General features: G+C 42.6%; 2 protein-coding genes across 3 annotated transcripts in view; one reads left to right on the top strand and one right to left on the bottom strand.

Moving 5' to 3' along the window:
- Window positions 1-446, bottom strand: part of chst14 (carbohydrate (N-acetylgalactosamine 4-0) sulfotransferase 14) — a 4645-nt gene extending 4199 nt beyond the window's left edge. Inside the window, exon 1 of the mRNA XM_054603078.1 lies at window positions 124-446. Coding sequence (XP_054459053.1) covers window positions 124-342 — 219 coding nt within the window. The 5' untranslated portion in view covers window positions 343-446. The remainder of the gene's footprint in view (window positions 1-123) is intronic.
- A 3443-nt stretch (window positions 447-3889) lies between these two features.
- Window positions 3890-26517, top strand: cracd (capping protein inhibiting regulator of actin dynamics). 2 transcript variants are annotated; one of them, XM_054602451.1, is made up of 9 exons: window positions 3890-3939; window positions 19114-19282; window positions 19638-19770; window positions 19864-20019; window positions 20461-20676; window positions 20766-22899; window positions 23706-23896; window positions 23976-24138; window positions 24836-26517. In XM_054602451.1, exons 3-9 carry the CDS (start codon window positions 19729-19731, stop codon window positions 24994-24996), a joined length of 3063 nt encoding a protein of 1020 aa, XP_054458426.1. In that variant the 5' UTR covers window positions 3890-3939; window positions 19114-19282; window positions 19638-19728; the 3' UTR covers window positions 24997-26517. The 2 variants fall into 2 exon arrangements, with proteins under 2 accessions (XP_054458426.1, XP_054458425.1); XM_054602450.1 differs by lacking the exons at window positions 3890-3939; window positions 19114-19282 and having other exon boundaries at window positions 19647-19770; window positions 20464-20676.
- Window positions 26518-26528: the final 11 nt, after the last annotated feature.

The raw sequence follows: 26528 nt of genomic DNA, 5'->3' as shown, positions 1-26528 counted from the left end.
TTAAAGTTTCTTCACCCCCCCACAGAAAAGCCTTGTGGAAGCTTTTAATCCTCCAGTTTGTGCAACACATCTTGCACAATACTCATAAACATACAAATCATAATCCACTCCACAACTAACTACCTGTGCGTCCACGTCCACAGCAGCCGGACTCCTGATGAGGTCCTGCCGCCTGCCGGCCCCTCTGGGTGGAGGCGTCTCCATGCTGCTCAGCATTCCCTTCTCGATCATGAGCAGCAGGCCTCCGGACGCCACGATCACCAGGAAGGTGAGCAGGGAGGGCAGCACCGCAGAGCCCCGACGAACCGAGCCGGAGCTGAGGTCCTGCCTGCGGGGAAGCATGCCTGGTCCCCGGGTGAGATGTTCAATAACTGCTCCTGTTGCTGCTGAAGTTGTTCCTGAAGTGAGACAGAGGCTGGTCACCTACCACGTCCCCATGGCTCACTGTGCGTAAAGCCTGCGTAAATCTACCCATTTCCCTCTCCACAACCTTCAAAATAAAACTTTTTATTATTGAAAATTATTAAAAACAAATACATATTTACAGTTGCACACTTTTAAATGAAGAATAAACAACTCTGTAGGCTCACATTAGGTAAACATTTTATTTTTGCAGAATAAGGTTTTGTGGATCCTTTTATTATATTCCTTCAAGTGTTGCAGCAGCTCAACTACACAGACAGACAATAAATACACATACTATACAACTACACAGACAATAAATACACATACTATACAACTACACAGACAATAAATACACATACTATACAACTACACAGACAATAAATACACATACTATACAACTACACAGACAATAAATACACATACTATACAACTACACAGACAATAAATACACATACTATACAACTACACAGACAATAAATACACATACTATACAACTACACAGACAATAAATACACATACTATACAACTACACAGACAATAAATACACATACTATACAACTACACAGACAATAAATACACATACTATACAACTACACAGACACAGACAATAAATACACATACTATACAACTACACAGACAATAAATACACATACTATACAACTACACAGACAATAAATACACATACTATACAACTACACAGACAATAAATACACATACTATACAACTACACAGACAATAAATACACATACTATACAACTACACAGACAATAAATACACATACTATACAACTACACAGACAATAAATACACATACTATACAACTACACAGACAATAAATACACATACTATACAACTACACAGACAATAAATACACATACTATACAACTACACAAACACAGACAATAAATACACATACTATACAACTACACAGACAATAAATACACATACTATACAACTACACAGACAATAAATACACATACTATACAACTACACAGACAATAAATACACATACTATACAACTACACAGACAATAAATACACATACTATACAACAAAATAAAGATAGATCCTGAAGTACCCAAATGCCAGATGGGACATGTAGTTCAGCTAGTGTGTTCCTCAGCGTTGAGCCATAATTAATAATAATAATAATAATAATAATAAGCCTTTATTAGTCCCACAATGGGGAAATTATTTCTCTGCATTTAACCCATCCCGGAGGAGCAGTGGGCTGCAATGAAGCGCCCGGGGAGCAACTTGGGGTTAGGTGTCTTGCTCAAGGACACCTCGGCATGTTGCCAGTAGAGGGGTTCGAACCACCGACCTTGTGGTTACGGGACAAGCGCTCTACCTCATGTGCCACAGCCGCATAATTGAGGAGATTCAGATTCCTTTAAGGCCACTGAAGGTTTCGTGTAGTTTTAAGTCAGTAAAGGTTTAACGTTACAGTAGGTACAGTTCTTGTTGTATCCTTCAGAGCTACATCACCTGACTCTCTGTGTGGAGGAGCAGCAGCACCACTCTCGGTCTCATCCACCCTTCCAGCTCTGCTCGGGTGTCCTGTACACTAATAACATCAGAAGATAGTTTCTCCCCAAAAGGCCAACACAAGGCATACCCGACCTCTCACAAACAGAGAGCGTATTAAAGATGAATGCAAACACTTAGGAAATCAATTTGTTGTTTACCAAAAAAATACTTAACTAGAAATACTAGTCCTTACTCTTCAAAGCTAAGTATCAATCATAGATCTATAGGTTTTAACACATTTACGGCATAGCTAGAACCAGCTGAGTTGTATTTAGCCTCTTTCTTGAGTTTATAAAGCTATTACCAGATATTGATATCAATCTTTTGCACACTTCCTGGAAGTAAGTTTATCTACAAAAATGTTCCAAATCTTGACACGTGTTAAAATGGTCTCTTCAGAGTCTAAAGGGTTATTTTATTATATATGTTTTAAAGCCTGTAATACGGAGCTAATGGGTTAAAACATAAATCTCAGCTCATGCTTTTAGATTTATAGAAGCTAAAACACGCTTTCAGCTTTGGAGATTATCCTTAATATACTGATGAGTTTGATCTTTGGAACATGTAATGTCAGTCCTCTCATGCAGAGATCTTTAAATAACAACTATATGTTTGAACTTATCTTTCAGAGCTGCAATTTACGATTAAATTCATTCTCAGTTAATCTGCCTTTTATTCTTTTCGGGTAAAAAGGGTCTGTCAAAATAGTCTAGAAACCCCTTTTGAGATTGGATTATTTTGTGTGACCCAAAAGCCAAAGATATTCAGTGTACAATTATATACATTTGAGAAAATCCATCCTCCCATTATCTTTCTTGCTTATTCGAGATCTGGTCGATGGGGCAGCAGAGTATTCCATACGTCCCTCTCCTCAGATTTTCTAGTTTTCCTGGAGGAGCCTGAGGTGTTTCCAGTCCAGATGAGATATACATCCTTCCACTGGTTCTGGGTCTCCACCCCGAGGCCTCAAACCAGTTGGACGTGACTGGAAAACCTCTAAAGTCGAGTCCGTCTACGTTCAGAACCTCCCCACACGGTCATGAGCTTTGAGTAGCGAATGAAAGAATAAGAGTGCGGATACAAGCGAGCAAAATGAGCATCCTGAATGAGAAAGCCTCACAAACTATCAGATGGTTATTTCAATCATTTTTTGCTTGAAAATGTCCTAAAATAGCGTCCCGTTATTTTTGCACTGATTGATTAATTGACTAATAGTTGCAGCTTTAATATCTCTAGAAGACAGGATGAAAAAATGGAGATTCTTATTCACAATCTTTACATTTATTGTGCTCTTTGTGGTGTTCTAGTCTTATTGTGTTAATCAGATTAGTGGTCTCTAGAAAAATGGGGAATAGTTTATTTTCATTGCTTTATTCACTATTAAAGTGAGACCAATTAGAGTCATAAGAGTGACTATTTCACTTCCTCCTCAGTTATATATCTGTATTTCATATTTATCATTATTCTTTTCCTGTTTAAAAATGTTTGTTGGGAGTATTTCCTTTTCCAAAGCGAAGGTCAGAGGACAGAGGATGTCTTATATTCTGCACAGAGCGAAAAGCCCCCAAGAGACTAATTTGTGATTTATGATTGTAAATTAAAACCAAAATCTAACAACATAAATCAGATGGAGTCCTTTGAAGGTAAATATTATAATAATGGGACTCTGGGAACAAGAAAGGTTGAGAATCAGTGAATTAGAGAGCATCATTCTGGAAACATGTGGATGATATTTAAAGAGTCCACAGACACAACACCTCCCAGGAGATGAAGCTTCTGTGTCTCCTCCTCCTCCTCCTCTTCCGAAAAGCGACGAGCTGACGTCCCAGTAACGTGCTCGCGTCGTGACTGGGACCACACCCTCCTCCCAGTCTCCATCTCACGCGTGCAGCTGTGCGTGCATGCGTGCGTGCGTGTGTCGGGCACCCGCATCATCAGCATCATCAGCATCAGCAGCACAAAAGGGTCGGAGCTGATCTGGAGGAGGAACCGCGTTACAGAGCAAGGTAGAGGGGTTATTTATATTATTTACTCTCTTATTATTGTTCATGGTGTTTATTTATGCAGATTGTTTTTCCATTTTCACGACGACCTTGTCACTAAATCTCATTTCTCATGGACCCTCTCTCATCTCCTGCTCCATCCCTCGCAGATGTGCATGCATATATATGTGTGTGTGTGTGTGTGTGTGTGTGTGTGTGTGTGTGTGTGTGTGCATGCATCTATGTGTGTGTGTGCATGCATCTATGTGTGTGTGTGTGTGTATGTGCATGCATCTGTGTGTGTGTGCATGCATCTATGTGTGTGTGTGTGTGTGTGCATGCATCTATGTGTGTGTGTGTGTGTGTGTGTGTGTGTGTGTGTGTGTGTATGTGCATGTGTGTGTGTGTGTGTGTGTGTGTGTGTGTGTGTGTGTGTGTGTGTGTGTGTGTGTGTGTGTGTGTGCATGCACCTATGTGTGTGTGCGCCCTGTAAATGGGCTGGGACTTTGCAATTTGATCCGACTTGAAATGCGCAAATGCAGATGTCAACAGGCCAAATCATAATTAATAACAAGAGAAATAATGTCAATCAATACAATGCTATTTATGATTGCATCTGTGTCAATATGTGAGGGGGGGAAAACCCCAGCAAGAGGCCAGATTCTTTGTTCTCCACTCGCCTTTCTTTATGCTCTTTTACTCCACAATTAATAGACTGTAATCCCTTTGCGGCAGCATCCGCTTATCTGCCATTAAACGTTAGGCATCGATCCATGTTGCTGTGGTTCTTTCCTGTCTCCTGAACGACAGCCTGCACAACACACTCAGCCCTTCACAGGACATCTGAGTCAGCTGGAGAGCCATGCTCCATATGCTGCAGGCCTGCATGTGCAAAGAAATATATAAATATGGATTTATTCATCTGCACGTCGATTAATCCCTTTTTTTTATTAAATCAATGCTGCATTTCTGTCACCATCAGTGGACTCATGGTGCTCAGACATATAGAGCCATGGGAGAATAGATGAAATCCCAGGCTGCTGGTTGATGGATTTATGCTGCTGGTTTTGAGTGATCTTGGTCTGTTTTTTTTATTCTGGCCGGCTGCTTCAGCCCTGATCGGTCATAAATCTATAAGCTGTTTATGGTTTCGGTGTGTGGATCTGATGGTTCAGTGATGACATGTTGAGACACAAAGCGGTTCCAGTCTGGGGGTCTGTGTGTTTAGCAGAGGAAACACAGTAAAGACTGTATGTCACCGTCACTGGTTCAAGAGCAGCGTTTTATGAAGAACTGCAACGTTCTCACACCGTAAACAACAAGCATCAACGTACAAATGGTGTCTGAACAAAACACTTTAGTTTTTCCCAGACGTTTGAATTCCTTTGCAACGCCAGACAGCGTCCATTTCATTTAAGTCATTTAACACCCTTTGACCTCAGATAAAAAAACTGCAACTGAGGAATTTATCTTTTACAAGTGAGGCAGACTAAAGACTAAAGCACAGCCTGACTCCTTGTTTTTCCTGCTCGTTTTGAAATGTCAATTGATTGTCAGTCATTTGACAAACGAGAGTGGAAACTCCCGGCTTGTTAAAAATAAAAGGCCGGCATTCAAAAGTCAAGTGGAGTCTTTCACTAAAATGTTGTTTTGTTGTTATAATTCATATAATCAGCTGCATGTTTTGCGTGTAAAACTGTATTTTTGCAAATAAACTAGCAACTACAGCTGTCAGATAAATAGTCAAGTAAATGCTCAGATCTCAGATGTCAAACTGTGTTTCTTAGATATCACCAATAAATAGTGTACACAGTATTTTATGTACAATAATACAGATATCAGTACTAGACAGTACCGCCCTTATCTAATGCACAACCCCTCAATTCCTTACGAGGTTTTGTCCTCATGTGATGCAAGTTATCATCAACTATTCTGATGTGTAACATGTAAAGCATTATATAAGGTAATACTTGTTTATGTAACACACATCTCTGCTCTTTTATTATGCAGCATGTATTCTGTTAAAATAAAAGTATTACAAGGTTTATTTCACCGACGTGTTTGAGGCATAAAGGTCACAACTGTAATGTCAGCGTTTATCCAGAATAACAAGTTAACCATAGACTGTATGTAAGAAGTGGACGTAGACTGTGTGTGTACCTGTGTGTGTACCTGTGTGTGTACCTGTGTGTGTACCTGTGTGTGACGTCACACATTGGTTTTTGGACTGACGTTTTGAAGCCTTGTGTTTAGCAATTTTGCGGTCGCCATCTTGGATTAGGGCCGTTGCCATGTTGGTTTTTTGAGAACGATAAACAGAAGTAACCATATTAGGACTGAGGAGGAGTGACGTAGAGACGCTGTATACGTCTCTGGTGTCGACCTGTCAATCAGTGTGTAGCCCCGCCCTAAAGCATCCCCTGCTTTATGGTCTGTTTGACTCTAAATGGAGCATCATTTACTAAATGAACATCATGCTGTATTGAAGAAGACTTGAAACTAGAGATTGAGACCATAAACTCATGTTTACAATGTTTACTGAGGGAATAAATCAAGAGAGAAGTAGAGTCATTTTCTCATAGACTTCTATACAACCAGAGGAGTCGCCCCCTGCTGGACAGGAGAGAGAATGCAGCTTTAACACACTTCCTCATTTACTTCACTCGGCAGAACTAGAGGTCGCCTGATTTCATATCACTTAAGAATGGAAATAATTAATGTCTGACTATTAGAATAAAACATACGTTCACATATTTTCATCCTAACATGCAATTTTGATCCCATGGAAAACTCAAACGAGTGGTTAGCAGCATGGTTAGCGTATTAGCTGCTACAATGTCATTCCACATGCTGTGGACTCATTAGGACTCCTCCTGTGTGGATGTGAATGACTTCAGAGGGCACGTTTGTGCTGCTCCACAGGGAGGGGGGTTTCTATTTTCTGCATAGAGTCAGTCAGAGGAGCAGTCTGTCTTTGAAGTGCTGTGCGGCTGTAATATAGGCGGCGTGAAGGTTTGGTTCATCATTACCATACATCCCTGTGAGGCTGCAGTGTGAAGCCGCCAGGAGTGGAGAGAGGGGGAGCTGGCCTTATTACACACTGACACCGTTATTCCACGTGTGTATATATATATATATATATATATATATATATATATATATATATATGAAGACGTTATTGAGGCTAGTAGGGGAGCTAAGCTGCTGGTTTTTTTGTGTGTTACTTTTAGCTGCAGGGATGAGGTACTTTTATAGCCAACCAGGAAGTTAGCATCGCACTGGTTCCGTCGTCAAAAAGCAAATAGGATTCATCGATTTGATTTTGGAGTATTGCAGAAATAATCTCTGTGTCATACAAACTCACACATGTTAAGATAATCTTCAAATATGAACTCTGCTTTTATGATTTTTGAAGCGTGAATACAATCAGCAGAAGTAAAAAAGCTAACGATAGGCTGTAAAGGAGCTACACGACGGTCACATGACTTCAGGTCTCAATCACTAAGCTAAAGGAGGACTAGTGTTCTAGTGAAGACGTTTAGTCGTCTCATTTAAATACTTTTTTAAGACACGTAAAAGCTTCGAAATTCGTATAGAATAAATAGAAGAAAACGTTAAAATCACAGACATTGAGGTACATTCCCAAAGTCTGTGAAGGTTTAGTTCTGTCCCACTGTCGAATCGTCGAGTGTTAGAGGACATAAACCGACATTTTGAACCCTTTATGAACCCTTTCCGTAAGTACACATTTCTGCAGACTTTGACCAAAGGAATTACCCACAATTCATAGCAATGTGACATTAAACACGGGGTTACCAGTGGACATCGAAAAAGGTAAACAAAGAGAACGGAACATGGCAAATTACATTCACACTGAAAAAATGAAGGATTTAAGATGGAACATAAACACACATGATGAAACTTTATTACACATATTTATTCATTAGACATTTCATTTTGTTATTTAAGCTGTTTGGACAAAAACAAGTGAACAGATTTGTTGACAATTACGTCTCATCTCGTGAGGGAAAAGTCAGGGAGTAAAAAATATGAAATAAATACCCACAATTGTGCAAAACATTTTCTGCAATGTCATGGTAACGTAACCCTGTCCCATTCGTATTTACACCATTTACCAGGTGAGGTCAGTTCATTCCCTGAGGGGTTCGGGGTTTAAGGCCTTGGGGGGGGGACATTTGGGATTTATCCTCTGACTTCAGGGAACCGGAAGCACAAAAATGCTGACTCATTCCTGCATCGCTCTCTATTCATGACCACAATATTAATAAGTAGTTGTGGTGCACCAGCATTACAAACGGTTCTAATCACACATGAACAACCTCGGCTACTGTTGAACCACAATGAGAGCCTTTGTGTCTGTCGGCCGCTCGCAGACGATGAATGCCACTCTGTTCTCTGTTCTCCGGTGGCCGGCGATCTGGCGTCACAAACAAAGTGTCACTTTGTGCCTCCTCAGCACAGACACAGGAGAACGCCCATCCCTCCTCGCACTCGGTGCTCGCATAGCCCCCCACCGCTGACACGCCTCCTCCACCCACCCCACACTTTGGACTGTACATGTGCTCCACACCAACATCACAAACACTTTTCATTCCTAAAGTCCTGTGTTTGCGTCGTAGAGCAGCAATCACATTTTCATTAATATGAGATTAATCGAGGGATGTTTACGCCGTCACTCTTTCCACACACACACACACACACACACACACACACACACACACACACACACACACTTACACCCTCGCTGCATCTGACACCTGACTCCAGGTAATGTCCTAGATCCACAGTGACAGCAGGCAGGTGGAACGGCCGCACACTCACAGATACCCTCGCACACAAAGCCACTGCAGGACGGTAAGAAGGCATTCTTATACAGAACGTTTACCAAAAAAACTGTTGAAGTGTTGGGTGACGTAGTTTTTGCTGGTTGAATATAATTCACATTGATTTTTTGTGTGTTTTCTGGCTCCTTGTGTGCAAAAACACATTATGATCAGCTCCTGTTGTTCAGGGTGGTTTAGTGAATATAACTGTACTTTTGGTTTAAGTCAAAGTGTTTGAGATGCTCAAACAGGAGAAGAAAAACCTTTCTGTTGTTGCGTGTTTGTCACTTAACCGTTGGCTAATGTGGAAAATAGAACCACGGTCATGTGATACATGTTGCGTGTCACTCTAAAGTCCTTTGTGGATATTTAGAGAGCGGACAAATGCCAACAGCACCTCACAGCAAAACGTCGGCACAAAACCAGAGCTTTGGTGTTGGTTATAGCTGCAGTGATGGCTGGTAATGGTGGATGTTTAGTACCTCTTGGAAGGTTTTTAGCCATGCTCGTAGTGTGGAGGCTCAAGGGATGGCGTTGTTGGTTAGTCAGGTGATCCATTGCTTTGGTACAAGGTGAAATATCTCAACAATAAGAGGATGGATTGGTGGTCGTCTGGCTTTTCCTTTAGCAGTACCAGCAGGTCAACATTTAATTTTGCCAGAAGAGTTTTGCAATATCATTAAAATATGGGACATACACAAAGTAATGCTGAAGTGTCTTAAAGCTGCATTCTCTCTACTGTCCATCAGGGGGCGACTCCTCTGGTTGTATAGAAGTCTATGAGAAAATGACTCTACTTCTCTCTTGATTTATTCCCTCAGTAAACATTGTAAACATGAGTTTATGGTCTCAATCTCTAGTTTCAAGTCTTCTTCAATACAGCATGATGTTCATTTAGTAAATGATGCTCCATTTAGAGTCAAACAGACCATAAAGCAGGGGATGCTTTAGGGCGGGGCTACACAGTGATTGACAGGTCGCTATCACGGCGTTGTCCAGTCTGTGATTTATCCTTGTTTTCATCTGACAGCTTTAACCTTTTCACATTGTCTTTTCAGTAAATGAAAATGTCTTGTTCAGCGTTCGGATGTTATTAGCTTAACCCTCTAGTGTCACAAAAACAAGATGGCGACGGCCAAAATGACGATCCCGACGACACATTGACTACATCAATTGGGTATATAAGTTTTATGGACGCACAGTTTCAGACTGTCTCTCCTGGAGGACATCCATAGTGTTGCACATGAAAAGTGACAGAACATGTTGTGTCATGATCGAACAAAAGAGCTTGAGAGAAAAGTTGAAAGCCAACTAACTTTCTCGCCTCCACACAGCTGGCCAATCAGAGCACGGAGTGGGTGGAAATGGCAGCTCTGAGGTCAGACAGGTGAGGGAGGAAGAGAGGGAGGGGGGGAGGCAGGGCGTCTCTGAAGCCTGTTCTTATTAATGAAATGTTCCTCAGCTCTAACTAAGGTAAACCTGTTCACTAACACACCTGGGGCTCCGTTTTCATCGCTGCATGAACATTAGCTGTTTTTTACCTGTTTGTTCGACATCTTTGTGCCGTTTAGGTCGCAAAGGTGACGGGAGTAAAGCGCTGCATGACGACGAGGACGAACATGAAGATATGTTCGGGCCTCTGGTGTTTGTGCTTAAAGTAGTTTTCTTAGCTCAACATCACTCAATTGATAGTTTGGTGGTTCCACCTGCACATGCAAAAGCATAAACAGGAAAGTGATATAATGCTAAATAATGTGAATAAATATCAAGTTGACTGTGACGAGCAATAAGAATGCCTTCAAAGGAGTCTGTTATTTGCAGTAGGCTGCTGTAAAATTGCCACACAAACTTATGTGCTGCAAACCATCACTTATATGGAAGATTTAACGCAAAAAAACAATGTATGTATTTTTGGCCAATAACCGTGTAAAAATGTAATAAATATTGATATAATGTTAATGATACACATATAATAATATTTTGTAAATAATCCAGCATCTCTTAAATCATTAAATATATATAGTTATAGTTGCAGAGACACTCAACCTCCCTACACTCGTATTTTGAGTGTAATTCATTTGCAAAAAAAGAGACGATAAATGAAAGTAAAAGATTAATATTTGCTTTTTATTCAAGTTTTCTATTTAGATATTATATTTATTGTGAGTTCTTTTGAACGCGATAACTGGTAGGGAAAATCTGATATCATGACAGCCCTTATGTATAAAAAACACATTTATTTTAGTTTCATATGTGTGTTTACTGTGTAATATAATACAAATAAATACACACATTAAAAGAAGACTTATTTCGCTTTTTCCTTTAACAACAGAATAAGTTATTGTGTGGAGGTGTAATTAATTTAAGCCTTTTTCAGCAGAGGACGTATTCCTCTGTTTTGAATTGTTAGTATTTAGGCATTTTTATTCTTCCATAGAAACAGAAACGTTCTGGTGACGCCCTGGACACAAACAATTCACAGTGAAAAAATAATAAAAGAGAGGTTTTTTTAAACATCGGGACCAGAGAAGAACAAGAACTCTCTGTTTCACAATGTAAACAGGATCACTTTGTCAGTTTAAACCACCGTGTCTTGACTTGCTTTACACTCAAAGTTTGGCAGCATTCATGTGACCGGCGCAGATCACGATTAATCACCCCACACACCTGATATTTATTTTCCCTTATTTGTAATTGCCCAACCCTTTTTTTCCGGGGGCGCTAAACGACTAGTGCACTCGGCTCCTTTGTGCTGCAGCCGCTGTTGAAATAACGGCACCGTGAGAAACAAGTGACGACTAGTATGTCTGTCTGTTTGTAGTGATTCTGTGGTGTTGTGTACGTCTCCTCTGGCCTCTGTTGCTGCTAACATGTTGCCATGGAGATTGGGAGAAAGAGTTGGTGTTCATGAGACGTTGTTGTGTTTAGTCTAGACCACAGACTGTATATATGAGAAGTAGTAGTTGTGATGTCAGCGTCTGGTTTGTGGACTGATGTTTTGAAGCCTCAAGTTCTGCATTCTGGCTGTGGCCATATTGTTTTTTTGACGCCGTGGTACAGACCTGTCAATCAGTGTGTAGCCCCGCCCTAAAGCATCCCCTGCTTTATGGTCTGTTTGACTCTAAATGGAGCATCATTTACTAAATGAACATCATGCTGTATTGAAGAAGACTTGAAACTAGAGATTGAGACCATAAACTCATGTTTACAATGTTTACTGAGGGAATAAATCAAGAGAGAAGTAGAGTCATTTTCTCATAGACTTCTATACAACCAGAGGAGTCGCCCCCTGGTGGACAGGAGAGAGAATGCAGGTTTAAGACACTTCAGGTTGTTGACTGGTTTAGACCCTAAGAAGTGCAACATAGATTCATCAGATATGTCGTTGTCACTTCCTGTTTAGAAATGCTTCCTCATCCATCCCATGTTATCCCTGTTGTCATGTTCATGTTTCCCACTGTGAGTGCATCTGACACTAACAGACCTAACAAACCCCAAACCTGTTTTTTGTTTTTTTTGTCTCTGTTCTGTTTTCATTCCACCGTTTTCCTCCCAAAGCCACGTCGGAGGCAGCAGCCACAAAAAAAACAAGCTTTGTGCTTAAAAAAACCCAAAAGGTGCAGATCGATGTTCCCAAAGGTTTTACTGCAGTGGTGCTCAGCCGTCTCGAGCTGTGCAGCTGAAATAGGTAAACTGTCACATGGCCTCCACTCCCCCCCACCGCCGCGCTCGTCCGTCCGTCTGCTTCGTCAGCGAGCTGCTTGTGCTGTGAGGGTTAGATGGCGCTCGGCCATGCAGTTGACGTCGCCGTCGAACGAGAACGCCCCGAGACGCAGCTTCGTGTTTTTGCCGCCCGCCGCTCTCCATGATGCAGCTGCATCCTCGCCAAAGGGCATCGCTCTGCTTCTGTAGAGCACATGGCTGCTCCTCGTGCTTCCATCATCACATCTCCGGCTGCAGCAACAAAGCTGCAAACACACACCAACAAATAAAACAGCTCACACACACTTTGTTTGTTAGACAACATTCGGACATTGCAGCCAAGCAAACATGTAAATAAACAGACAAACAAGAAAAGACTCCACAGTTTCTCTGTTCTCTCTCTCCTCACACACAGTGTCTCTCTGTCTGTGTTCACACACCACCACTGCCAAACATTGCTTGTTCGCTCCCTGTTCGATATTGCGGGACAAAGAGCGATTTTTTTCAGTGGACGAGACATTTCTGAGAGAGTCTGTCCGTTTATCCCCCCCCCATAGAGGAAGGAAGCCCACGGCATGCTGATCCCACTGGAGACAGCATGGCTCTCTCTCTCTCTCAGTACTGTCTCACGCTCTCTGGTTTTATTGCTGCCGGCCTCAGGTTTGCTTGTGGTTTCACACAAAACACACATTTCCCCCCCGCTGTACATCAGAAAACGGGCTCAGGAGGCAGCTCTGTGGTTTGTTGGTTCCGGTGAGGTCGCTTTTTGTGTGAATATTTCTGCTGTGGATCACTTATAATTGGATGTTCAACTAAGTTTGCAAACTGTGATGACGTACGTACGTTTGTAAACGGAACTACGACGGAGTGCAAAAGCCTGTCAAGCTATTTAAGGACATTTAACAGCAAGGATGGAGAATGCAACCAAAACAAAGTGACTTTACAGATCTGTGTGCTGTCAGTGTGTGGGTGGAAAACACGAGCAATGTTTAGTCTCCAGATATAAACATGTATTTGGAGAACGTTACTCCAGAGAGACATGACGAGCTACAAGTCACTAGATGATCCAACTCTGTTACCTGTGGTCATGTACAGAACGTAAAAACAGCCATCAGCCAGAGACGGTACAGTGTTTCCGTTTTACAATTTAAATCAATTCAATATATTTTCTATAGCCCAAAAATCACAAATCACACATTTGCCTCAGAGGGCTTTACAATGCGTACAACATCCTCTGTCCTTGGACCCTCGCCTCGGTACAGAAAAACACCAGAACATGTAGTCCTCATAAAAGCCTTCAATCTATTTAATGTACACACTCATTCACTGTTTATTATCCACGCCAACCATTTAATTTACTACGAGCAACCACGGAGGCATTTGGCTAAATGTCACCAGTTAACACGGCCACTCGTTAAACTGAAACACCTATAAAAAGGGTCGTGATCCTGTCTGAATTCTGTAGAACTTGAGTAGATTCTGACAACCAAATATGCAACAACCAGACATTTTGATTTAAAGCCTTTCAGCTCCTCTAGATGGCTCCCATGAATTGCCACTTCTGTTGACAAAAAGCAAACACATCTTTTTGGAGACTTTGGCTGTAAAAAGGTCTCAGTTTTTTCTTTCATTTGCATTTTGGCATTCTAGCTTCTTAGCTGTGTGTTGTCATTTCAGATGTACAGCTGACTTTGTTAGTGCCACCATTACTTCATCAACAATCCACAACAGAGAGGCCTCTGAGGGCTCGCTTTGCTTTTAAAACAGCAGAGGCTTTATCTTGACCCAGACGAGCCAATCACCAAGAGCCATTCTGCAAGAAACAAGAAAGCCAAGCTTTTTTATGATAACACTACAGAGGATAGAGAGCAAAAAAAAGAAAAAAGACATGAATCCAACTGCAGCTCTTTCCTGATCTCTCACATGTCTCTCCTCTCTTTGCCCTGGAATCGAACGCTCACAACCCGTTACTTTAACCTGCAGCAAACACGATAACAAGCATCCGCATGCTCACTTCCCTCTTCTCTCACCACAGCCGAGGTGTGTGCGGTGACCATGGCGACGGACGCCACGGAAACTAAGCACGACATGCTTTTGGAGGTAACCGAATCCAAAGGCCCAGGTAAAGAGGAAAAAAAAACAAAATAAACCCCATAAGAGTGCTTTTGGCGACGTCTTAAAGAGACAGCGTACCAAAGCACTGTCTCTTTAAGAACTGCATGGCGTGGTGACGGGTTTAGAGTTTGTGCTTCTGGTGTGCTGTGGTTCTGACTTCTTTTATCTCTTCTTCACTTGCTTTTGATTGTCAGCTTTATCAGAAGTGTAAAGAAAATAAATACAACATTAATCTAAGTGGGCTGCACGGTGGTGTAGTGGTTAGCACTGTCGCCTCACAGCAAGAGGGGCCCGGGTTCAATTCCCGGGCCAGACAACCTTCTGTGTGGAGTTTGCATGTTCTCCCCGTGTCAGCGTGGGTTCTCTCCGGGTTCTCCGGCTTCCTCCCACAGTCCAAAGACATGCAGCTTAGGTTCATTGAAGACTCTAAATTGCCCGTAGGTGTGGATGTGAGTGTGAATGGTTGTCTGTCTATATATGTCAGCCCTGTGATAGGCTGGCGACCTGTCCAGGGTGAACCCTGCCTTCGCCCATTGACAGCTGGGATCGGCTCCAGCACCCCCGCGACCCTTAACTGGATAAGCGGTTATGGAAGATGGATGGATGGATTAATCTAAGTATGTTAATTTAAATGAATGTTTTGGACAGCCAGTCTAGCTGTTTCTCTCTGTTTTCACTCTTTATGCTGTGGCCGTGGATGCCAATTTCTCAAAGTGGTTGCCATGGCAACCTGGCATCCCTTGCTGTTGAACCCGATTTAGCTCAAAGTTAGACTTAGGTAATGTGTTTTATAAGTTCATGAGCCTTTTAAGTCATGTAGGCCTGAATCATGAGACATTCTGGGAGTCCCTGAAGAAGAGTTGCTGTTTTGTTATTAGAACAGTGAGCTGCTGCATTGTTTCTATGAGATATTTGGTTTATGGAATACATAGAAATCACAAGGAGGGGTTTTTCTGCAGCCAGCTGGTTAATTTTCCTTCACAAGATGTTAAATATTCCATGATCAGATGACTAGAGGCAAAAACAAGCTGCAGCACAGGCACACAGGAAGGCAAGAGTTAACCCCGGCGTTGGGTTTCGGGCGCTGCTCTGCTGAGTCGTCTGTGCTGCAGTGAAGGGAGGAAAAAGTGCCCTTTCTCGTTTCACGCATGAGTGTGTGAGCGTGCCCACAGCGGTGCATTATGGGCTTTGTACCAGAGTAGAAACGCTGGAAGAGCTTTCTGCAGGAAAACAGAACATCGGTGTCACATCATAATATCACTGCACTTCAGCAGAGAAAGAAAGAGTCCGTCAGACAGAGACATAATATCATGAACATCAACAGTGATGTGAAAAAACACATTGTTTTTTATAACACTGAATTTAGTTAATAATAAGCACAAGCATGCACAGATTGTAACAAAATCTCAAACCTGCATAGACACAGAATTAAAATATATATATATTTCTATTAAAAGAGAGTTAAATAAAGACCATAATCTCTTATTCTTCTCAAGTCTTTTACCACCCAAAAAAAGAAATACAACTTTATGTAAACATCAAACATTTATGTAAACATCAAGGTCCTAAATGGGAATTGATTTTTATGAAGAAGTAAAGACCACTAGAGAAAAATCAAGGCAAATATTAAAAACATCTGATAATAGCTCTGTAATATAGCTCAGAGCTACGACCGCCAATTAATCCATATAAAAACAGAACTATAGGATTATCAAAAATCAAACGCAGGAGTTTCACCAGGAGACCGGTGTTTGTGTGTGAAACCAAAACACAACATTTTTTAAATTACGTAGGCTACGTTAGTTACCTTTTTTTAAATGATGCAGGCCAAGAAATTTAAACCAAAAGTCACGTTACCTTTCTTTAAATATCGTAACGTCTACATTATTTATGTAACATATCCAAAATGTTACTTTTTAAAATGATTTTGCATAGTAAGTTACATTACAAAACCGAAAGTAGACTAAATTAGGTAAGTTATTTTAACCAAGTATTTTCTTTCCTAAACCTAATCATGTAGTTTGTTGCTTAAACCTAAATTGTTTCCCTGCTGTATTTTTTGATTTTTTTGAATTACACCACCTATATAAGTTTCTGTGAGATCATTGCTTATAAACACAATAGCAAATCTGCTGCCTCCAGCCACATGAGCAGTTCTTAAAGAAATTGTTTGACATTTTAGAAAATACCTTTAATTCACTTTCATGTTTAAGATTAGATGAGAAGATTGACGCCAGCCTACAAATTATATTCTGCAGATTTAAGAAAACATCTTTGTTTGGAACAAATCCTTGCAAAAGATCACACCAAAATAACTTTAATGTGGTTTTCATCAAATAATAATTATCATTCCCTCCCATATCGTGAATCATATCGCAATATCAGTCAGAATGATCCAAATCGTTAGGCTGTGGAAGTAAAGTAGATATAATTAGAAGTACAGTACAGATGGAAGGAAAGGTTCATGATTTGTTAAAGTTAGTGATGAATCATTGTCATTTTGACAAAATATAAAATAATATCTAATAAAGCTTTCAGGGAAAATTGGATTTTCTCAAATTTTGCAAGATTTTGGAGAAGACACAGATTTCATAGTTTGTTTGTTTTTGTTTTGTGTCTCTTGTTACAAATCTGTCTGTGGTTTTGTGTTTTTGTGGTCATTTTGTACATCTTTGTTGTTGTTTTGTGTCATTTCTTGTAATTATCTTTTGTGTGTTTTTGTTTTGCCTCTTTCTGTAGCCTCTTTGTGTTTCTTCGCAGTCGTTTTGTGTCACACGGGGTTTCTGTGTCACATTATTACATACGTGGGTGGAGACTAACAAACAGATGAAGACATAATTATAACATACTTCCCACATTCTCTTTATATTTATATCTTCGTCAGTATATTTCTACATCCACGGCAATTAAACTCTCCCACGTAAGAAACACTTAACAGTCTGGGATCTACGTGGGGAAATTAGTTCCCTGTATCATTTCCCATGATGCCTCCTGTTCACTGAGCAGCATGCGGAGTGAAATCCCACACCAGTTGCTACTTATAGCTCTGAAAGTGATACCCCGGGTCCCTGAGAAGGCCGGCCTGCAGGGCGGTGTAGAGTAGCTGTGTCGCTCTGTAACTTCACCCAGTGGACCTCCACGAGCTCGCAGACAAAAACAAAACACGCCGACCGACACGATGAGCAGCGCTGAGAAACGCTCGTTATAACGTTTATGATTTCTCTTTACATTTTTATACCGTCAACATTCATGGGAAAGTTTAGCTTGAGAGTTTGTTAACTTTCCTGGCATGATGGAGGAAATAAAGACCAATCGACCAAAAGTCCAAAAGTTGGTTTCAGAACATTGACTTCCTCATGAACCAAATGGGTTTATTACAACTGCTCTGTTTTATTACGTTATGAGACTGTGAGTCCCAGGGACACAGACACACTAAAAGTCCACTGTTCCCACAGAGGAGCTGTCTTTATAGTTGTTTAGGCTCTTTTTGTTGTTGTTTTATGTCTTTTTAAAATTATTTTAAGTCGCTTTGTAGTCGCTTTGTGTGTCTTTGTTGACATTTTGAGTCTCTCTGTAGTTTCCCTGTGTGTCTCTTTAGTCCTTTTATGTCTCCTTGTAGTTCCTTTGTGTCTCTTTGTAGTCATTTTGTGTCTCTTTGTAGTTTCCTTTTGGGCCTTTTTTAATCATTTTGTGTCTCTTTGTAGTTGTCTTGTGTTCTTCTGAACACAAACTACTCTTTGTAGTTTTATTGTGTGTATTTGTAGTCCTTTTGAGTCTCTTTGTAGTTGCTTCGTTACTTTTTGTAGTCATTTTAAGTCTCTTTGTAGTTTCCTTGTGTGTCTCTAATCCTTTTGAGTCTCTGAGTTTATTTGTGTCTTTTTAATCATTGTGTGTCTCTTGGTTGTCTGTTTGTAGTGTTGGTGTCTTTGTGGTCATTTTAAGTCTCTTCCTGGTTTGTACATGTGTCTTTTATTGTTTTGGCATTTTGCCTTTAATAGACTAATAGACTGATAGAAATGAGAGAGATAGAATAGATATGAGTCATTCATTTTATAACCAAAGTTCATTCCCTTTAGTTATGCAGCAGATAACAAACGTGTTCATCTTGGAGAGCTGTTATCTATTGAAATGTTACAGGTCAGATGTGATATGAGTCACACATGTCACGTCAGCTTCTTGGGCAGCCAGGATGTCGTTGTGGGTTCAAACTGCTTACAAAGATTTATCTAAAGCTGCTTCTGCTGTCGATGCTTCCCTTTTTTTCCTGCGTGCTGTTGATCTCTCCTACTTCCTTTTAAATATGAATAAGTATGAACCAAAGAGCCGAGGTTTTCTTCTCATTCCATCTGCTGTTTTGATTTATTTTTCTTTTAATTCAATCAATTGCATTTCACTATCTACACACACACACACACACAACAAAAACACGCCCAGAGGCTCTGTCCTGCTTGTTATCTCACCTCGAGGGCGAGATATAAAGATTGATGATCTGATTGCACCTGGCCGTGGCTGTCATCCATTCTCTTTTTGCCAGCAGAGAGAAGACGACAGGGCAAATTCCAGCCCTTCAGACGACTCTTTGGGAGGAAGAAGAAGAGGGAGGCGAAGGGGGGCTTTGATGGAGCAGAGCTAAAGGCCAGCTTTTCTACCGGGGAAGTGTGTAATGGAGTCGTTTCTGACGATGAGGAGTCCAGTCAAAGTCTGAGGTATTTACACAGATTAAGTTTCTTTTTTTACATGTATTTGTTTGAGTTAATCAACTTGAGCCTGTCATTTTTGTCATATTATTGCTGATAAAAGTATAATTTAGGGCATAAACAGGAAGTTTGTGAGCTTCTTTTAGCCGTCACCCAGACAGATTTTTATAAACTTCTTATCAGATTTCTCCAATTGCAGAAAATGAAAGTGTTTAAACGTCGTGGTTGCACAATGTGCAGAGAAACCGGGTGAGGCTCTGCTAAAAGGCCGTTTAGTTGATGTGCTGAAACAGCTGCTGTGTAAAAAGAGGTCATTCATTGTCTTTGTGTGAAATGATAAAAGACGCTCTCATTCCGTCTGCAGGGAGCTGAATCCCATCGGATCTCGAGCCCTCTCACACGACAGCATCTTCATCCCAGAGGAGCCGGCGGACGAGCCCGGTCCGGATCAAACCATGTCCCAGGAAAACGTCTCGGATAAAGTGAGGAACCTGCAGGTGGGCCTTTCTAAAAGAATGTGCACTCAGTCGCTGGACAGTTTTTCTTCAGTCTTCATAAGTAACGTGTCGCCTTCTCTGTTGGTCAAACAGCGGCAGATAGCACAAGGTATCAAGTTTGGCCAGAGGCCTCCTTCTCTGAGGAAAAGTGAGGGAGATGAGGGAAGTTCAGATGAGGAAGAGGTTCCCCGGAGTCCCCTGAAGGTTTTGGCCCAGGTGGAAGCCGAGCCAGCAACAACAGAGCCAAAGGTAACAAGTTATTAACGTAATCTGATGACGAAGTGATGTTTGGTTCCATTTTTGAGGAGAGACACTACAGGCAAAAACTATTTTGCATGCACTGATCAGTTTGGAGGAATGAGGCATTGTCTTCTTCCAGACTAGTGGATACAAAACATCCAAAATACACATTAAGGTGTTTTACTACTTTTACTATTTGTTTCACAAAAATGTACCCTTAGATAATGCCTCATTTGCATATTTAAACATTTCAGAATGAGACAAAATGAAACAAGATTTTTGAACCAGGCTTTATCCAATGTTCAGATTTATGTTCTGTAAATGTATGCAAATGAGCACGTATCAAATAAGAGAATGCCTCATTTGCATATTTAAACACACATTTTGAGAAAACGTGTAATATAAGACAAGGGTCTCCTCTTCATAAACGCTCTGTTATTGTGACTAAAGCAGGTCCAGGGCGCTCAACAAGCCGGACCACACAGCACTCCAGTGAGGTCACCGAGGTCCCGACGAGTTCTTCCGCCCACCGGCACCATCGAGTCCATCAATCTGGACTCGGTCCCACAGTCGGGCCCTCGCTTAGACAACACCGCCGCCAAGCATAAACTGTCCGTCAAACCCAAAAACCAGAGGGTTTCCCACAAACACCGGCGCTTCACACAGGTGAGTCGCCTCAAATGTGCCTCAGCGTGTTGTTGAATTATGTTGCGACACTTTTTAAAATATGAGCTCATCATATTTCTACATTTCAGGACTTCCAAGAGGTTTCGATTCCCGGCGCGGTGCAGGAGGACCTCGAGGCAGCAGGCGTCTCCACGGACGCCCAGCGCAGAGCATCTGTCGAGAGCCTGGAAAGCTTCAAGAAACAGAGACTCCATGAGGAGGAGAGACAGGAGACGAGGAGGAAGAGGGAGCTGGAGGAGCAGAGGCTCAAACATGAGGAAGAGGAGAGGAGGAAGAGAGCGGCAGAGGAGCTGAGGATGCGTGAGCTTGAGGAGGAGAGGTGTCGTAAACAGCAGGAGGAGGAGGAGCGAAGACTCAGAGAGGAAGGGGAGAGAAGGAGGAGGGAGGAAGAGGAGAGAAGGATCAGAGAGGAAGAGGAAAGGAAGTGGCGAGAGGAGGAGGAAAGGAGGATGAGGGAGGAGGAGGAGGAGAGGAGACGACTGGAAGAGCAGAGGAGGAAACAACAACAGGAGGAGGAGGAAGCGAGGAGGCAGCGGGAGCTTGAGGCCGAGAGGAAGAGGAAGCTAAGGGAGGAGGAGGAGGAAAGGAAGCAAAAGGAGGAAGCGGAGAAGCTGAGGTTGCAGGAGATTGAGGAAAAGAAAAAGAAGGAGGCAGAGGAGAGGATGAGGAAGGAGCAGCAGGAGGAGCTGCGCTGGAAGGAGATGGAGGAGAGACAGAGGCCTTTCTCCTTCAAAGTGTCCTCCGGGGAAAAACAGATTTTGTTCCAGAAGGTCCACCTGACGCCCGTCACGCCGGCGTCCAGCCACCAGAGCGGAAGTGTGTCCGAGCACAGAGAGAGCGCCAAGGCCTCCTCCTCCTCCTTCTCCTCCTCCGAGGGACCAGAGTCCCCCAACCTGCCCACGTCTCCGTACGTCCCCCACACCGCCATCTTAGTGACAGGCGCCCAGCTCTGCGGGACGGCCGTCAATCTGGACCAGATCAAAGACACGGCCTGCATGTCCCTGCTGGGTTTGGGCGACGATAAAAGGGCGCAGGGAACACCGCCGACCAAGACCAAGACTTCACCGGACCGTAAATCTGGCAAAACCAAATCGCTCAACGAGTCCTCGCTCTCCCCGGACCAGTCCGTCCTGGCCGAATGGGCGAGCATCAGGTCCAAGATATTCAAGGGGGTTGAGGAGGGGAAATACGACGAGCAACCGGAACCGAGCAAGAACCAGCCCGGCGGCGAAGACCAGCCAGCGTTCTCCCACACGAACCTCAGGAAGACCATGTCCGCCAGCGCCAAGTTCTCCATCACCCCTGCGAAGAAGAAGTTCGGAGATTCAAACAGGAACTCTGAGGTGTTTGGCGCCGACGAGAAGGACGCAGGAGAGGAAGCTTCTCTGTCTGACAGCACCGCCTCGCCATCTCCGACCAGCAAACCTCAGAACAGGACGAGCAAAACCGTCCGCATCGCAGAGAGAGGCTCAGAGGAGTGCATGTTCGCCAAAGACCTCCCCTCCTTCCTGGTTCCCAGCCCGGGAGCCAAAGCCGAACCGTCGGAGTCAGAGTCCGAGGCGTCCGAGAGCAGAGAGGAGGGCGAGGACCGAGGCCAGGAAGGCGACGACCAGCCCTCGCCGTTCGGCATAAAGCTGAGGAGGACCAACTACTCGCTCCGCTTTCACAGCGAGCAGTCCACGGACAAGAGGAAGAAGCGATACAGCGCCGGGGACAGCTTCGACGGCGTCCCCTCGCCTCTCACCCCCATCGAGCCGGACTCCGACACCTCCTCCGTCTTCTCCGACAAATCCACGAGTCCCACGTCGCCTCAGAGAGAAGGCCCGGCGGGCAAATACTTACACGCCTCCCCCTCCGGCCCTCGGGCTAAACTGGGTAAATCTACCAGCCCAACCCCACATGGAGAAGGTGAGAAAGTGCTCTCCAAGCCACCGATCTACCGGAGACCCACAACGTCACCAAAACCGAGCGGTGCGGTCCCCACGCCTCCGCCGTCGCCGCTACCCAAAGCTGTCCAAGGGCCTCCCAGAGAGGCCGAGATCCAGAGGACGGAGGAACCGTCGGCGGTGGCTCAGCTTCACCGGAGCAGCCAAGGCCAGGTCCAAGTGGAGGAGGAGCCGAAGGAGAAGAGATCCTTCTTCCCCTCCATTAACATCCCCTGGAGAGAGAAGACCGACAGGAAGGCAGAGCTCATCAAGAGAGGTCAGTGTAACACAAAACACAGCAAAATACTCCAACATAGAGCTCCTGCATGGGTTAGTTTCCGTGTCCACGCAGCACCTTCTTCTGGCAGTAAAGCGCCAGCAGGGCACTGGGTAGCGGGTCATCCCACCTTTCAAAGAAGAAGCTCTACAAGCAATGTTTCAATGATTCTACGACAAAAATATCTTAATTAGTGTAGCAACTGATCATAAAACTCACAGTCACAGTTTGGATTGTATGACGGATCAGAGACACAGATCAGATCAGCAAAAAAGAAAAAAGGGAGAACGCATCATAATGTAACTGAACACAACCTTTGTTCGTTAGCTCTCCTCCTGTCACTGCCACTGATTGGTTGTTTACAATGTAACATTATCAGAGATCAGCAGCTACAAAAGCATAATGCCAATTTCCTGATCACATATTTTACACACAAATAGGCGTTTTGGTCTATCATGAAAGTTTCTGTCCAACATATAAAGTTCAGGATGGACAGACACTTCTTCCATTAAGAAAGTGACGTCTCCATCGCTTTTCTTTTTCAACTTAAAGCTCCTGGAGATACCGCACAATAAAATGGGAAGTGCTCAGAAAGAAGCTCTTGGCGGCCACATAAAGAAAGCTCTCTCCTTTTTGGGAACAATTGAAAAAGACGCTGGCATTTCTTTTCTTCTCGAGAGTTTGAAGAGAAGAACTGTATGATGAACATGCAGCTCCAGCAAAGTTATTTTATATTAAAGAACTTGTATTTTTCTGGTAGAATCAATTGTCATTTTGCCCATGTAATATGTCAAAACTTCCTGCAGAAAAACCATCGCTGCAGAGCAGGCACTCTCTGGACAGCTCCAAGGTCCAGGAGAAGGAGGCCGGGCCCTTGTGGATCACTCTGGCTCTGCAGAAGCAGAAGGGCTTCAGGGAGCAGCAGCACAACCGAGAAGACCGGCGGGGCCACCGAGAGGCCAAACTGTCTGAAAAACACTCCCAACACAGAGACAGTGTAGGAACCTCTTCAGACACTTATTAATATTCACACACATCTGTATCCTTCCACTCATACAATATGATCTCGTCTACAGGCGACCCTGCTGAGCCCCACAGAGAGCAAAGGGAGCAGCAGCACGAGTCCGTCTTCTAAACCGCGGACGCCAGAGGAGCCCAAGAGACCCGACAGCCTGCTGGGACGATTTGAGCGCCGAGAACACCTGAAAAAAGCCAACACTTTACCGAGCTCCGTCACCGGTAAGAACCTGTCCATCCAACATTAATAAAGCAATATACTGCAAGAAATCCTCTTTAAATTATGTTCATTTATTAAGTGAAAATTCCCCCCAAAACTATTAAAATTCTGAGATGAGGATGAGCTTCTTTTTTGTATTATTGTGTAATTATGGAAAGTTTCCAGCCTGTTTCTATCCAGACAAAATAATCAATTTACATACTATTTACTATATAAAATATAAAGTAAATTAAATTAACTTGTTATATTCAGCCCTTACTCCATATTTCCAGGATGTTGAAACTCTTGAATATTTTTAAATAAATCAAAATACATTTCTTATTATTGATTGAAAAATAGAATATGTTAAAATATATTTTATAAATTAGAATAGAGCTGCAACATTTAGTCAATTTTAACATTTAGTTGACTGACAGAAAATGAGTCAATGACTAATGATGGTTCTCAAATGTGAGAATTTGATTCTTTGTCTTGTTTTATGTTTTTAAAGTGAATATTTGGGGGGTTTGGGAGTTTTGGTCGAACAAAATGAGGCGTCACCTGGTGCTCTAGGAAAGATTTTGTTTTAAAGATCATAAGATAAATGTTACAGCTGAATCAGTATTAGTAAACTTCTTTTATAAAATGAGCTTTACAAAAGGTCGTGTGGTGTGAGGTATAGATTTGCCACTAATGATTGTGTTTCATTTGTCTTGTCAGTTGAGATCGCAGACTCCACGCCGTCGCCTCCTGCCGTCAAGGAGGTGTCGAAGCGCTTCCCGTCCAGCGACTCGCCGCAGGTGTGCACGGAGCCGGCGTGGCTGGCGCTGGCCAAGAGAAAGGCCAAAGCGTGGAGCGACTGTCCTCAGATCATCAAATAACAAACCCCACCCACCCACCAATCCACCCATCACGGCTTCACAGCGGGCTCCGGCCTGCGATGAGACTGCACACTGCCCACTGGACTCTGAGGCACCTGGAGAGTCACCACCACCTGCCCCCCCCTCCAAAACAAAGAAAACTCACCATAAAAACATCCTGACTGTGAAACAAGTAAAGCCCTCCATCATCATCTTCATCATCATCATCATCCTCGTGACCCCACACACACTGGCTGGTACTATTATCATGTTAAAAGTGCGCTTCACATTCAAATACTCCGATACAATCGCACAGATATATGTAAACAATTGTTGAGCGCATGCACATACTGTATACAAACACAAAGTATAATGTCCCACATGTCGGAGTTTGGGATGAGGGGTGGGGGTTGGATCAGCCAATCACAACCATTGCAATAGCCAACCCCAATTCTTTTTTAATTTATTTTGTAGCCAACTGTGTTACCATGGTTGTAAATAAATCATTCGCTCCGCACAATAAAAAGGTGAAGCACTTCTTTAGGCGAGAGGTGAAGCTCTGACATGTGACGGTGTTTAATCAGCAGAGGGAAACTGTCTGGATCGTGTTTTAAAGGGCTACCAGTATCAATAACTCACCATGACCCTGTTGGATATACTTCTATAAATGGAAGGGTTACAGGTATTATTTATGTAAAGCAAAAGGATTTTTCTATGTGGTAACTATGGATGGATTACTGAACGGGTCAGGGGCCCAAAGTGTCAGCGGCCCCTATGAATAGACTCAAAACGACTACAAAGAGAACAAGACAACCACAAAGAGAGACAAAATGACCACATGGAGACTCAAACTGACTACAGAGAGACATAAAACCCCTAAACAGATTAAAAACAGCTGCAAAGAGGACACAGACTCACAATGACTATTAAAGAAGGCAAAACAGCCACAAAGAGACACAAAGCAACTACAGGGAGACTCAAAATCACTACAAAGAGAAATTAAACAACTATAAAGAGACAAAGAATGAACACAGATAGATGCAAAACAACCACAAAGAGACACACAACAACTACAAGGAGACTTAAACTGACTACAAAGACACACAAAAGAGACACAAAGCAACTACAAATTGTCACAAAATTACCACAAAGAGGCACACAACAACTACAAAGAGACTCAAATCGACTACAAATAGACACAAAATAACTATAGAGATGAAAAATTGCTTCAAAGTGAACATAGCCACGACCATGAAAAGGGGCGGAACGGCCACAAAGAGACGCCAATAAACTACAAAGAGACTCAAAACCATTACAAAAAGAAACTAAATGACTACAAAGAGATTAAAAATCACTATAAAGACACAAAATGACTACAAAGAGACTGAAAATCATTACAAAGACACACTAAATGACTAGAAAAAGACTCAAAATCCCTACAAACACATTAAATGACTACAAAGAGACTCACAATGACTACAAAGAGACTCAAAATCACCACACAGAGATGCAAAACAGCCACAGAGAGACACACAACTATTAGAGTCTTAACC

The sequence above is a fragment of the Anoplopoma fimbria genome, chromosome 8 (genome assembly GCF_027596085.1).
Source record: "Anoplopoma fimbria isolate UVic2021 breed Golden Eagle Sablefish chromosome 8, Afim_UVic_2022, whole genome shotgun sequence".
Lineage (NCBI taxonomy): Eukaryota > Metazoa > Chordata > Actinopteri > Perciformes > Anoplopomatidae > Anoplopoma > Anoplopoma fimbria.
The sequence above is the reverse complement of the archived record's forward strand: the minus strand, read 5'-3'. Positions and strand labels throughout refer to the sequence as shown.